Source organism: Helianthus annuus, chromosome 12 (assembly GCF_002127325.2).
Source record: "Helianthus annuus cultivar XRQ/B chromosome 12, HanXRQr2.0-SUNRISE, whole genome shotgun sequence".
Lineage (NCBI taxonomy): Eukaryota > Viridiplantae > Streptophyta > Magnoliopsida > Asterales > Asteraceae > Helianthus > Helianthus annuus.
Genome location: NC_035444.2, coordinates 13678424 through 13691287, shown reverse-complemented (window position 1 = coordinate 13691287; position 12864 = coordinate 13678424). Strand labels below are relative to the sequence as shown.

The window sequence follows — 12864 nt, the reverse complement described above, 5'->3', positions numbered from 1 at the left end:
TTGATAGGATGCTAAGCTCGCTTGTTTGATGAATCGAGTAGGAGGTCTAGAAACTTCATTAAATAAATCTGAATTGTCGGAACAGTTATTTGTTTTTGAGAATATTATCTGTAATGACTGTTTATGCTTTATATGTTAATGGTATGGGACATTAATGTCAAATATATTGTCACTAATAGTTGTTATGGATTCTCTTGGACAATCTGTTTCGCTCAGTGCCACGCCCTGATGTTTCCGCCATCAGTTGGGGTGTGACAGGAATTCCGTCACAACTTGTGACAAGTTTCCGACAAAAAATAAGAAAACCCTATTTAATTGACAGTTGCGTCACAAATCTGTCATAAATAATCTACAAAAGGTTAATTATAATTGTTTACCAATAAATATTAATATATGAAAAATAAATAAGGGAAAATAATAACATTTCCTACACAATTCTAACAACATATTTATTTATTAATTAAAATAAACCATCCGGCGGGATGGCGTGCTCCCTCTAATTAGTTGTAGTTTTTTATATCTTTTTGGAATTACGTTGAATTATATTAGCTTACAGTTTAAACGTATTGGGTCTTGCGTTGTGACGCATGATTTTTGAATTTATGTCATTGTAACTTTGGTAAATTTTGTAAAATAGGTTTTTGGTATTACAAATTATATCTGGAATTTTTCGCAAGAAAAAGTTATTTCTTATACATCGGCAATGTGCCACAACATAAATAGCTTTTGTCGGAAAACGGTCAAAAATAGTAGACCTTTTTTTCTTTATTTTGTCAGAAATTTGTCACAAAACATACTCAGTTTCGTCGAAAAACTGTTACAAACAATACTCAGTGTCCTCAAAAATTTGTAACAACACTTCTTATTTATTTGTCGGAATTGTGTCACAAAAAATACTCGGTTTCCTCGGAAATTTGTAACAACACTTCTTATTTATTTGTTGAAAATGGGTCACAAAAAATACTCAGTTTCCTCAAAAATTTGTAACAACACTTCTAATTTATTTGTATGAAGTGGGTCACAAATGATGTTGTATTAAAATTTGTTAATTTATTTATCTATTTTTTTTTTTTTGGTCGGAAAAGTGTAGCCAAAAAATAAATCCTAAAAGATAATAATTAAATATATTGTAGGAGATTCGTAGCAATTTGCGAAGTAATAGTTTAGTAGAAAACGTGTAAGAAGTTGCGTAGGAAATGCGTTGAAAACGGGTTTCCTACGAGGTGTTTTCTTACATAGGTGTTTGTCATAAATGCGTAGAAAAGCTAGTTTTATGACGCATTTCCTAGAAAAACTGATGTAAGAAGTTTGATGTAAGAAGTTTCAGATTTTCTAATAGTGAATTGAACAACAACATAAGAAATGGAATCTACATTTCAATTCCATCCAATTTCATTCTATTTTGCAAAATAAACACACCAAAATTACAAATCAAATTTTAGTTTTTACATAAATTCTCATTCAAATTCCATTACAATCCATTAAACGAACCAGGGGCGGACATAGTCTTTAAATAGGGGTAGCCCCGCTACCCCTTGACGTCCGGGTAGTAGTGTAAATTTTGAAAAAAATTGATTTTTTTTTTATTTCGTTGCCCCTTTTTTTAAACGTTACCCCTTAACGTTTTTTCTAGATCCGCCTCTGAAACAAAGGTAAGTTGTATTACATGTATCTTTTGAGAATTGGCACTTTGTCAGAGTTCCTCGTTGTGGGCCTTGTGGCAAGGGATTATTACACTATTTCCAAAAAAAGGTTTTTTAAAGATACAATTTGCTCTCATCGTGGCTACATAATTTTAACGTACACTTCCAAAGAAGAAAAAAAAATAACCTTACAAGCACAATTGAGGCATTAGATAAATTCGATTCGCTCTCTAATATAAATGTTGCTTATAAAGAGTGGTGGCAACTAATTTTGATTTACTAAATCCTTACATCGTTAAAAAAAATTATACTTAACTTTATATTTTACTAGGGAGAAAGTCCGTGCGATGCACGACATGCATAATAGCTATTGTTTGTTCGTGATAAGACGTTTGACAATGCTTGACAAACTAACCTGCGAGATGACTACTAACCCGAGCAGCGCGTTATTTAATTATATTAGTAAACAGAGTATTCCATGCGTAAGTATAACGATCCGACTTGAAACATCTATCGCCAGCTTGTCCTAAAAGTTTCTGTACAGGGGAAGAATATAATTTAACCTATGAACCGTTTACTCCGGGAAACCCGCTGGGTTCAGGTTGTTAAAAATTTCTTTGTACCAGAGCATTACGTCGGAGTCGACAATTTACACCATTCTGCTCGTTCTCTGTTAATGTTAGTTCATCAATCGTTTTATTCTACACTCTTCACTAACCTAAATTTGAAAAAGAGTTACGACTTTTCGTGTCAAACTTCCCCTTTCAAATGTAGAAACTAATATAGTTGATGCTATAATTGTTCCATTTTCCGGTTCTTTTATATGGATAATCAAAGCTACTACAAAAGTTGTACTCTTTTCTATCCCAAAACACATGTGCATGTTATTCAGATGTCTGAACAGAGATCCACACATACAAAAAGAAGGCTCGAACAATAGCTTTCGTATATGTTTTAAGTTCTTGCAAGAACGGCTTGTTTTACATGTCCGGACATGTGAAGGCCATCTTCGTGCATTGGCCTTGATCCTAACATGTGTCGCTAAAACATCAAAGTCGTTGTAAACAAACCAAACATCCAACAAACCGTGAGTACATCTATAAACAATAATAGTGAGTATATCTATATACAAATCAAACATCCAACAAACCGTTGGTGAACCTTTTGATAGAAAGTTCCTTTATTTTTATTTGTTAATACATATATAAAATAACTAATAGTGTAGGAGAACCGTTTAACTCGCTCTATCATAACACCTTCTTTAAGCTCTCAAACTCCTAAATAATCAAACATTTAGATCGCTCACATTGCATTACTAATGTAGAATGTTTGTTTTTTTCCAATTGAAGAAGTTTGCTAGACAAACTATTAATCCCTTTAATAGTTAATCCACATCTCGCAAGATTTTAGATTTATACACAAATCGTGTACCTTTCACAACACTGCTTACCAATACGACTGAGAAGAGACTGTGTTATGAGAGACCATTTTGTGGGCCCATCCATATGTTTTGACCAGCTCAAGGACTTTTTCATCCTCCTACAGCGAAAATAATAATAATAATAATAATAATAATAATAATAATAATAATAATAATAATAATAATAATAATAATAATAATAATAATAATAATAAAAAGAGACCATAAAAGCTGTTTTGATCAAACGTGTCAAAGAGTAGGAGGGGATGTGGTGAAAACCTCATGAGTCTATGGACCTTTAATAAGTTCTGAATTAAGAACCTTTTTCCAGCGATGCAGACATTGGACTTCAGATCTATCAGAAAAATACACAGCTGCAAACACCAACTTTTATAATTGATTTAAAAAAAACATTCATGTAAAGCCCATGAATTCCAATCCCATATAAAGCATAAGAAAACCAATAAGCTGGTGAGAGAAACAAAAAGAAATTACGTTGTATAAATATGTAGGGACCAAAGTCTCATATGGATCACTGAGAATAATCACTCCATGAACATTAATTATTGGAAATTTCAATAGTAGTAACTATATGAAACCAAACCATTGAAATCATATGAACATTGAAATTTAAAATCAAAATGACTCAATAAGACGGGCACTATTGCCTTTTTTGTTAGACTTGAACCCATACCACTTTAATAAGAATAAAAACACATGATACCACTAACCCAAGACGCCATCGACTTTTTTTAGTTATCTAATATACTTTAATGATTGGCATTTGTTTACTTATTGATATACACGGCTCCTTATAACTTATCATTTCTCTCATTATATATGTGAGAATGACATGTGAGACAGAACCTTTTATTTATGTGCGGGTATAACTGAACCGAACTTAACTATGGATTGGGAGTGGCTGGGGGAGTTCTTGAAGGGAATAGTGAAGCCTGTGGCCGCCACCGCGGTGGTCAGGGCCAGCTCAACCATTTTGGTGGCCTAAGGCGAAGTAAAAGCTTGTGGCCTTTTTAGTCACGTCGTCTACAGGGTACGTTTAGCCAATCCCGAATATAAAAATACTAAAAATGAAAAAAATTCGTACCAGTCATTCCTTGTGGCCTTGAAACCCCTCGGTTTTAAGGTTTTAACTAACTATACGATAATTTATCAAAACTACTGTCTGTAGAGTAATTAGGAAAACAAACCTTGATGAAAAACACCGGCTGTGTGCTGGGAATTGCGTGTGGTTTCCCAAATAGAGTTCAAAGCAGGTTCGGTTTGAACCAGATCAGGAACATTGTTAGGCACAAAACGTATTTGATGTTGCCCATCTGCAAATACAAAAGCATAATAAGTTATAAAAGAACTGAGAATAAGTTATGATAAGAAATTGGCTCCTGAATAATTTAAATACCATAAAATGATGAAGATTGACTTTTTGAGTTAAAGTGGATAGTTTCTTTTTCTTTTTGTGGCTTTCGGCGACGGGCATTGTGGTCAGAAAGCCTCTAGCGACAGCTCCACTTCTTCCCATGAAATTCTGACAGCCCATGAAATCTTTAACAGTCATTGGAAAGCACAATTGTGTTGTTTTAGAATTGGTTGAAACGGGCCGGGTCAGGTTGACCGACAAACATTTGTACCCATCGTAACAAATATGAATACATTAATAAGCTACCTTTTACAAATAAACAATGTAGGACTGTAAACACTTTTAAATTACACTTTAGCTAACTTTTAATAACCAATTCGCTTTTATCTTAAATTATTTGATTTGACCCGTTACATATGAATACAAAAACATAGTTGTTAGTGGGGGTTTTCAGTAAAATGTAGCCTCTGTTACCAGCATGAGTCAGCATACGGTTCGACCATAACACATGGATGCAATATAAAGGTTCTTTGACCATTTTTCATGCAGAATGAACATACAAACAAAATTCTTCATAAAAAAAGTAAAAAAAAAATCCCAGCAATTACGGGTTTTACTATTACGGTTCTACCTTCACGTGGGTACTCGGGAAGGCGGATGTTCTCAAGGTTTCTTGTGTCTCGTCCATTATTTTACGCCTCGGGATACTCAAAATGAACGCTTGCAACTAAAAAAAGAGGTAGATTAAATAGGAAACGGGTCAAAAGTTTCCCAACGTGCACCTTCAATTATTTAATTTAAAAATTAGATGATTATAGAAGTTAAATACTTTTTATAATTCCCAATAAAAGAAGTTTTGATAAATTTAGGGTCAACCATTCCCGTCTCAATCCACACCATAAATTACCCGTTTGACCCATTACCCAACCTATTTATGTGAAAAGAAATTGATACTGATCATGATTTGCATATCACTTCCCTGTTTTAATCAGAACAACAAGAACCAGAACTTGAACACCTATCTTGAACAAACAAAGGTTTAGGTTTCCTCGATTGTGGAGCGGAGCCGACCGGAAGAACGATATAAGTTATTTTACGATCTAATGAAACAAAACAAACATACAGATGATGATGATGATGATGATGAAAAGATTCTAAAATAAAATCGAACCTGTATGAAATCACAATAAAAGAACCTAAATTACATAAAAAAAATTACAGGGATGAATGGTAGAACAGAGCAACAAATGTGGAACCTAATAGGCTTCAATTGCCCTAGGCTGGGTATAGTTGCTTGAGTGTATCTTCGTGTATCTCCCGTCACCCCCATTCTCCAACGGCATCTACTGCACTTGCCATCACAATTTGATATCGATTCCGAGCCCTATCAAAATCTGCATCATGATTGAGGTAGTTGTGTTGAAAAAGTTATTAGTGCGTATCTAAAGAAATCGAAATGAAACGAAGATAATCACTGATCGAAATTTTTATTTGGGTTTACTCACCTTTCGTGAGATGGTCTCAAAATCATATCAACAAAACTGAAATACTGGTTAGTGAATTCAAAACTTTAACTACAGGATAATCGAACAAATGAAGAGTAAAAGTACCTGGCGTCATTGACGCAGTGGCTAGGGTTCGAAAGCTTGAATTAGAGGAATATGAAGATGGCAATTCATTTACCTGCATCACAGGGACGTTGAATCAATTTAGGGCTATTAGAGTAGATGAATCGGATGAAATTAAATCTGTGATACGTTTTGACTTGATTGAAGACGAAGATGAAAGGCTTTCGAAAATTAATGCAGGAGGAGGGTTTGTCAATTTTACCCTCAAATTCAGTTACTTTAAATGCCTAAATTAATGAATTTCTTTATAAATTTTATTCATTTTAATATTAATGCAGAAATACAATTTTGCCCTTTTTTACTACCTACCTAATTAAGTGTTGTACCATAAGCATAATAACTTACTTGAAAGACACAAATCTATTTAAGAGCCTCATAATGAAGGTTGTAAAAAAGTTGATATAGATTATTAACTAAATTAAATGCAATTAATAGGATTTTTCTAGGTTGGTGCATTTAAAACAACCATAAATTTTGGTTTTAAAATAGAACATATAACTTTTTTTGAACGGCCAACAAACTCAATCCCGAGTACTCTCGGGGCACTCACTGGACAAACGGAGTACTCCGAGAGTAACCCGAGTCCACCACCAATTCCGGGGAAAACCCGGTAACCCACTCGCCCGTAGGCACGACGATGAAATTACCGGTAAAACCCGTTTGGCTCAAGAATCCAACCCAGGTTTCCCTAGGTCTCCTATCATTGCCCACCAATGCCTCACTCTGCACCAAGTGGGAGTCGAACCTGCATCTCTCAAGAGAAATGCAAGCCCTCCACTCAAACCGACCCATCCCATGCCAAATTGACCCAGACCCGTTTCAATCAATTTTTGAATCCCCCCGACGCCACCAATTTTCTACCTGGACTTAATCCTAACACATATTGTAAAATTACAATATGTAAAATTACTAAGTGAAAAGTTCGGGGGGTCGGCTGCCCTCTCCCACCCCCACTATCCTACGCGGGATCAAATAAAAAGTAAGTTTTCGTACAAGTATAGAAAGTATTTTGGGCCGTATTCTCATCGAGGTATCTTTTTAAACTTTCATGTGATTTTGTTTCTACTAAGTTTTGTTTTTTTTTTCCATGAAGCTCGCATTGTTTCACTTAACATGTGCGTGTATATATAAAGAGTATCAAATACAAAGTAATTTTTTTATAAGCATAGAAAGTATTATGGGCCATATTGTCATAGAGTTATTTCTACCTGGACTTAATCCTAACACAATCTGTAAAATTATAAAGTTTGGAGTCAGTGGCTTATTTATGTTGAAAGGGGCAAAGAAACTAAACTTATATTTTTAGGATTAGGTTCAAACGTGAACAAAATCTCAATAGTGAATTGCGTGAACTGATCTGGGCCCTTGATTTTTATGATCTTGAGATTAAAGTGAGTGTTATGATGGTAATTATTTGGTTACTTTTTTCATTTAATTAAATACAAAAAGGGTATATGTGTAATTTCAATCTTAAATTGATTGCATAAATCTCTCACAAATCAAGTAATTAATTATCCTCTTAAATTGATTGCATAAATCTCTCACAAATCAAATCAAGGATTAGGAAAGATGTAACTTAATTCAATTATTAAAATAATTATTTGTTTAAATGCGATGTACACATGTGTATTCTGATTTTGCCCTTTTTTTAATGCGATGTACACATGTGTATATCGTCTGTTTTTGTGATATCTCAGAATTTTTTTTGTATTGAATGTTGATGTATACCTGTGAATTACTGTACACATATGTACGATGCTGAGTACACATGTGTACTGTTCTATTTATATCCAAGTACACATGTGTATACCGTTGAAATATGAAGGTTACATGGATCTTAATAATCAAAATTTGAATTTTGGTGATGAAATCTGAAATAAAAATTAAAATTGAAATCTAGTGATTTGTTGTTTGTTTTGATAATTATCTTATTAATAAATAAACATAACGTGGATAATGAATTTAAATTAGGAAAGATGTAACTTAATTCAATTATTAAAATAATGATTTAAATCTAATTTTTTTATATAATTACAATCCTACCCTTAACAACTAAAATGGAAATCAAGGGTCCATATCTGTTCACGCAGTTCATTCTTAGGAGGTTGTTCACGCTGGAACCCTACCCTATATTTTTAAGTATATATAGATATAGATAGATATATATTATTAAGTAAATTAAATGCAATTAATAGGATTTTATAAGTTGATGCATTTAAAACAACCATAAATTTTGGTTTTAAAATAAAACATATAACTAAGACTCGAAGGTATGGTTTGGCTCATCCCCACGGGGATGAGCCTCCACGTAGGCGCCACGTAGGCGACTCATGAGGGATGAGCCAAAATGAAGATGGAGGGGGATGGAGGATGGGGCCCCACCACATATTTTTTATTGTTTAATTCATTTTAATTGTTTAATTTTTATTTCTTTAACTTTTATTTTTTATAAAAAGTATTCAACATTTGAAAAAAAAAAATTACATAACCTAAAATTACATAACATAAAATCCATTACATAACATAAATAAAAATTACATAACCTAAAAAATAAAAAATTACGCTACCTAAAATTTGAAAAAAAAAAGACTAGATTTAAAAATTTAAAACAAACACACTACTCGTCTTCGTCTTCATCTTCGGCTCCGTCACCGTCCACCATGTTAACGTTGTTCCAAATATGTTCTACCAAATCTTGTTGAAGGTTTGCATGCGTGAAGTCGTTTGTTAGCGTGAAGTCGTATTCGTCTGGTAATAACATTTTCAGACGAGAATTCTTCCTCTTCCTCTTCCTCTTCGATTAAAATCTGTCCCGGCCGTAGTACAATGTTTGCGAAAAACATCTCCTCTTCGTCATCCGAAGACGAGGGCCACCAAGGATTAGAAGCCATTGTGGGTAAAAAGATATTTTTTTTTATAAAAGTAGGGAGAAATTGGTATAAAAGTGAGAGGGTTTTGGGTTGAAAGTGGGGAAATAATATTGAAAGTAGGTGATTTTATAGAAAAAATGAATTTTTTTTTTTATTAAATAGAGCCGTTACCAAACGGCTATTTTTTTAAATGTGGAGCGGCACACCCGGCGATGGGTGGCCGTTTGTGATGGAAGCCGGACCAGGGGGCGGTGTGGGGGTCCGGCGCCGGGCCAAACCGGCCCCCATACCTTCCAGTCTAAACTTTAGAATATTTCTACACCACAAAAAAGTATAAAAACCAAAACAGCATTTTATATAGTTATCTTCTTAAAAGCCATTAACACGTTTTTCGTATGCACAAAAACTTGATGGTCTCCATCTGCAGTATTGTTTTTTTTTTTTCTTATATAAAACTTCTACCACCCTATACTCATCTCATTTCATACCTTCTCCCTCAATCCTCACTCTCACTACTTCAGAGCAATTTCAGCACATTAATCAACTATGCCGGTCGCTAAAAACTGTTACTGCGGCACGTGTAAAGAGAAGTCTAGTTTTACGATGACTTATAACCGATTGAGTTCCCTTCTGAAAGAGAAAGCCAGTCTAAGAGATATCCGAATCAATACAACTTCGCCTGTGACAGAGAGGAACAAGACGACTGTTGATTTGTTAAGCAAAATAGAAAGTCCGGTCCAGATGTCGGAGAAAACCGAAAAATCTATAAATCATCTTCCTCAATACGTTACCGTAGATTCGTTCTGTAAGCCAGATGATTCGTCAAACAGAGTTGTTTCGGGTGAAGTGGTTGAACCGAAGACGGCACAAATGACTATTATATACAGAGGACAAGTATTGGTGTTTGATTCTATATCTGCTGATAAAGCCAGAGATATCATGTTAGCAGCTGCTGCTTCTTCTTCTTCTTTTGATAATCAGATCATGAATCGGATCCCATTGGCCTCGACTTCAAATTCTGCTTCTGAAGGTTTTGGATCGCGATACCGGATGCTTCCAGGACTACAAATAAACGGATCGGATTTGCCGATAGCGAGACGTTCGTCGCTTCACAAGTTCTTATCGAAGAGGAGGGACAGAGCTAACGAACGAGCTCCTTATCGGTTGCCGAATCGGTTAATGGCAGCTCCGTCTTCGAATCATAAGTTTGATCTGAATTTGTAGTTATATAGATCAACAGAAATCTGTTTGTAGTTCTTGTGATTTCAGATCAATTTTTCCATTAATATTACAATTTCAAATTGGAATTTTGTAGCTTTTTAAGTTTTATCGACGCCATTCAAGATATAAACCCATAAACTTACCACAGAGCTAGGAATGAAGCCCGTTTTAATAATAAGAAGATTAAAATCGGAGAAATCCTTAGCGAAACAAAGACGATGGGCTTTTTATGGTTTAGATATAGATCCAAAGGAATAAATGTATCTTGGCAAGATTGGTTTAAATTTGTAATTATTTAATGATGCTTGTTGTTTTGGTGGCCTCGGTTTGAGGTCGGCCGATTTTTAATGAAGTTTACCTTTAAAAAAAACGTACCACCAGTGATACATGTAAACACTCACTCCGAAACGGGAGCTTGATAAAACATAAACTTTCGTAGAAATTCAATGGAATTTAATAAAATTGGGATCTGAATTCCATCTCTTAATGTTTGGTTCACAGAATTTAATAGAATTGGAACCTAAATTCCATCTGTTAATGTTTGGTTTCACAAAATTTAATGGAATTGAATCTCAATTCAAATCTTTATGTGTTTGGTTGACAATGGAATTAGATTTGAAATTTAGCAGTAATTCGTTCTTATTCTATTAACTAAACGAATTCAAAATACTTCATATATGTGAAGGAATTAAAGTAAGTTCATTTGAATCTTCAACCGTTTTGACCCGAACCATTTCGACCGGTACCGTTTCGATCCGTACCGTTTCAACGCAACTCATTTGTTTATACATAGTATTTTTAAATGAGAGGTATTTTAGTCTTTTCACTAAAAACTTAAGGGTTTGGATAGGGTTAACAAAGGTGAACCGTAATTGTTACAAAAGTAAAAAAAAAAAAATACTGGTACTTTTTTTAGCAATTTATAAATTAATGAACTGTAATAGTTATTTTCAACAAATCACATGGATGAATAACATAATTAACTCTTTATAGTATATTAGAGCATTCACATCCTTTCCACCAAATTCTGTGAGAGTGGTTTTTATATTATAAAAAGTGGTTATGAGTGAAAGAAAGAGAATATGTTAATGTTCATCTAGATATTTGAGGGGATATTGTTCATCCTATATGTTGTTTTAACATATTTTGAAAGTGGTTGTGAGTAAAGGAGAGAGAAAAGGTAATGATAATGAAAAAACACTCGTTCTCATTCGCGATTGATAGGACCTAAGAGGTCGTTTCGACAAGAGGGTTAATCCTTTCGCTTCTAGATCCCTGAACCGATGGAGTCTTGAGAGCCAATCCGCAAAACAATAAAACCATGAACTCGTTACTAGAAGGAGAGGTATGGGGTTCTTCTTGTAACCACCATCCAAGTGTACTTGTGGTCACATCTGTTATCAACCCTTGGTAGAAATCATGGAGTAGTGAGTGGCGAGGGTTGATTGGTTCCACATCACTGTCCTTGTTGTCCTTTGCACGATGCATCCATCATGGGGGTTGTATTTGCAGTGTCTGCTGCAACCTGATTGGTTGCATGCTTCTGCCAACTGTACTAGGTGTTCCTTACGTGAGCTGTCATGTTGCGCACACACGGGGATATACCCATTCACGGAGTTATGGGTCAGCTGAGTGTGGGTATGGTCCTGTATGCGCATGATCATGCGCGCCATTTGGGACCATACCCATTCAATAAAGGTGTAAAAATATTATTTAATTGAAAGAAGAGTTAAAATGTAGTTTTTAGCGTAATTATAGGGTAGAAATGAAGGAGGGATGCGAATGCTCTTAAACACATATTTCATTAACTGATTCTGCATAAACATAACTACTACAAGGAAAATTTCACACCACTTAGGCATTTGGCCTAGTGATCAAGAGCGCTTTTCTTTTGTGGAGTAGCTCAGGTTCAATTCTTGGGATGGTGAGTATTTTAGGAATTTAGAGTATAAACTTTTTCTTTATAAAAGGAAAAATTTCAAGACGGTTTACTAATTATAAAGAAAAAATATTATAATAAACAGTTTCGCTCTTCTTATCATATCATCTTGTTTATTCAACCGAATTCGATTTGCTCTTCTTATAATATCATCTTGCTTTACTGGTGATATACTTATTTGATTTAGTAAATCCTCGAATCCTTTAAAATATACTTATAACTTAATATTTCCATAATATAAATTTGCAACAAATTGTTGCATTATTAGTTGTACTTCAAGCATTGGGGTTTTTTCAAAAAAAATGTGATTTTTCATTTTTAACCCAAAAGCTTTAATCATTTATATTTTAACACTTTTAATTTGTTTAGTTTTAACCCAAAACTTTTCATCTTTTGTAATTTAACCCAAAACTTTTTTATTTACAACTTTGGTCCCCATAATTTTTATCTTTCGCAAGTTTTTCGTTTTACGTTTCGTTCTAAATTTTGCGAGCTAATACGTCCCAACGCGCGTGTGTGGTTCAACGTTTTTCGTCTATTTTTTCACATTTGACAGGTATGTCGCAATGTGTCTATTTTCCCCCTTTGGCAAGTTCGCTGCAACGGGCGGATCCTACATTGACTTAGTTATTCTTTTCTACGTTATTTTGCGAGTCAACACGGCGCAACGTGCGTGTGTGGTTCAACATTTTTATGTCTATTTTTTTTCCATGTAACAAGTTCGTTGCAACGCGTGTGTCCTAAATCGACATATTTATTTTTTTCATG

The 12864-nt window shown here is 34.3% G+C and overlaps 1 protein-coding gene across 1 annotated transcript; it reads left to right on the top strand.

Moving 5' to 3' along the window:
• Positions 1-9406: 9406 nt before the first annotated feature.
• On the top strand, positions 9407-10254 carry LOC110894173 (protein TIFY 10A). The gene has a single exon (XM_022141363.2). The coding sequence runs from the start codon at positions 9483-9485 to the stop codon at positions 10158-10160; it is 678 nt and encodes a 225-aa protein (XP_021997055.1). The 5' UTR covers positions 9407-9482; the 3' UTR covers positions 10161-10254.
• The last annotated feature ends 2610 nt before the right edge of the window (positions 10255-12864 follow it).

What these genes read in the sequence shown, in the direction of transcription:
- LOC110894173 (XM_022141363.2), top strand. Translation starts at nt 9,483, where the DNA reads ATGCCGGTCGCTAAAAACTGTTACTGCGGCACGTGTAAAGAGAAGTCT.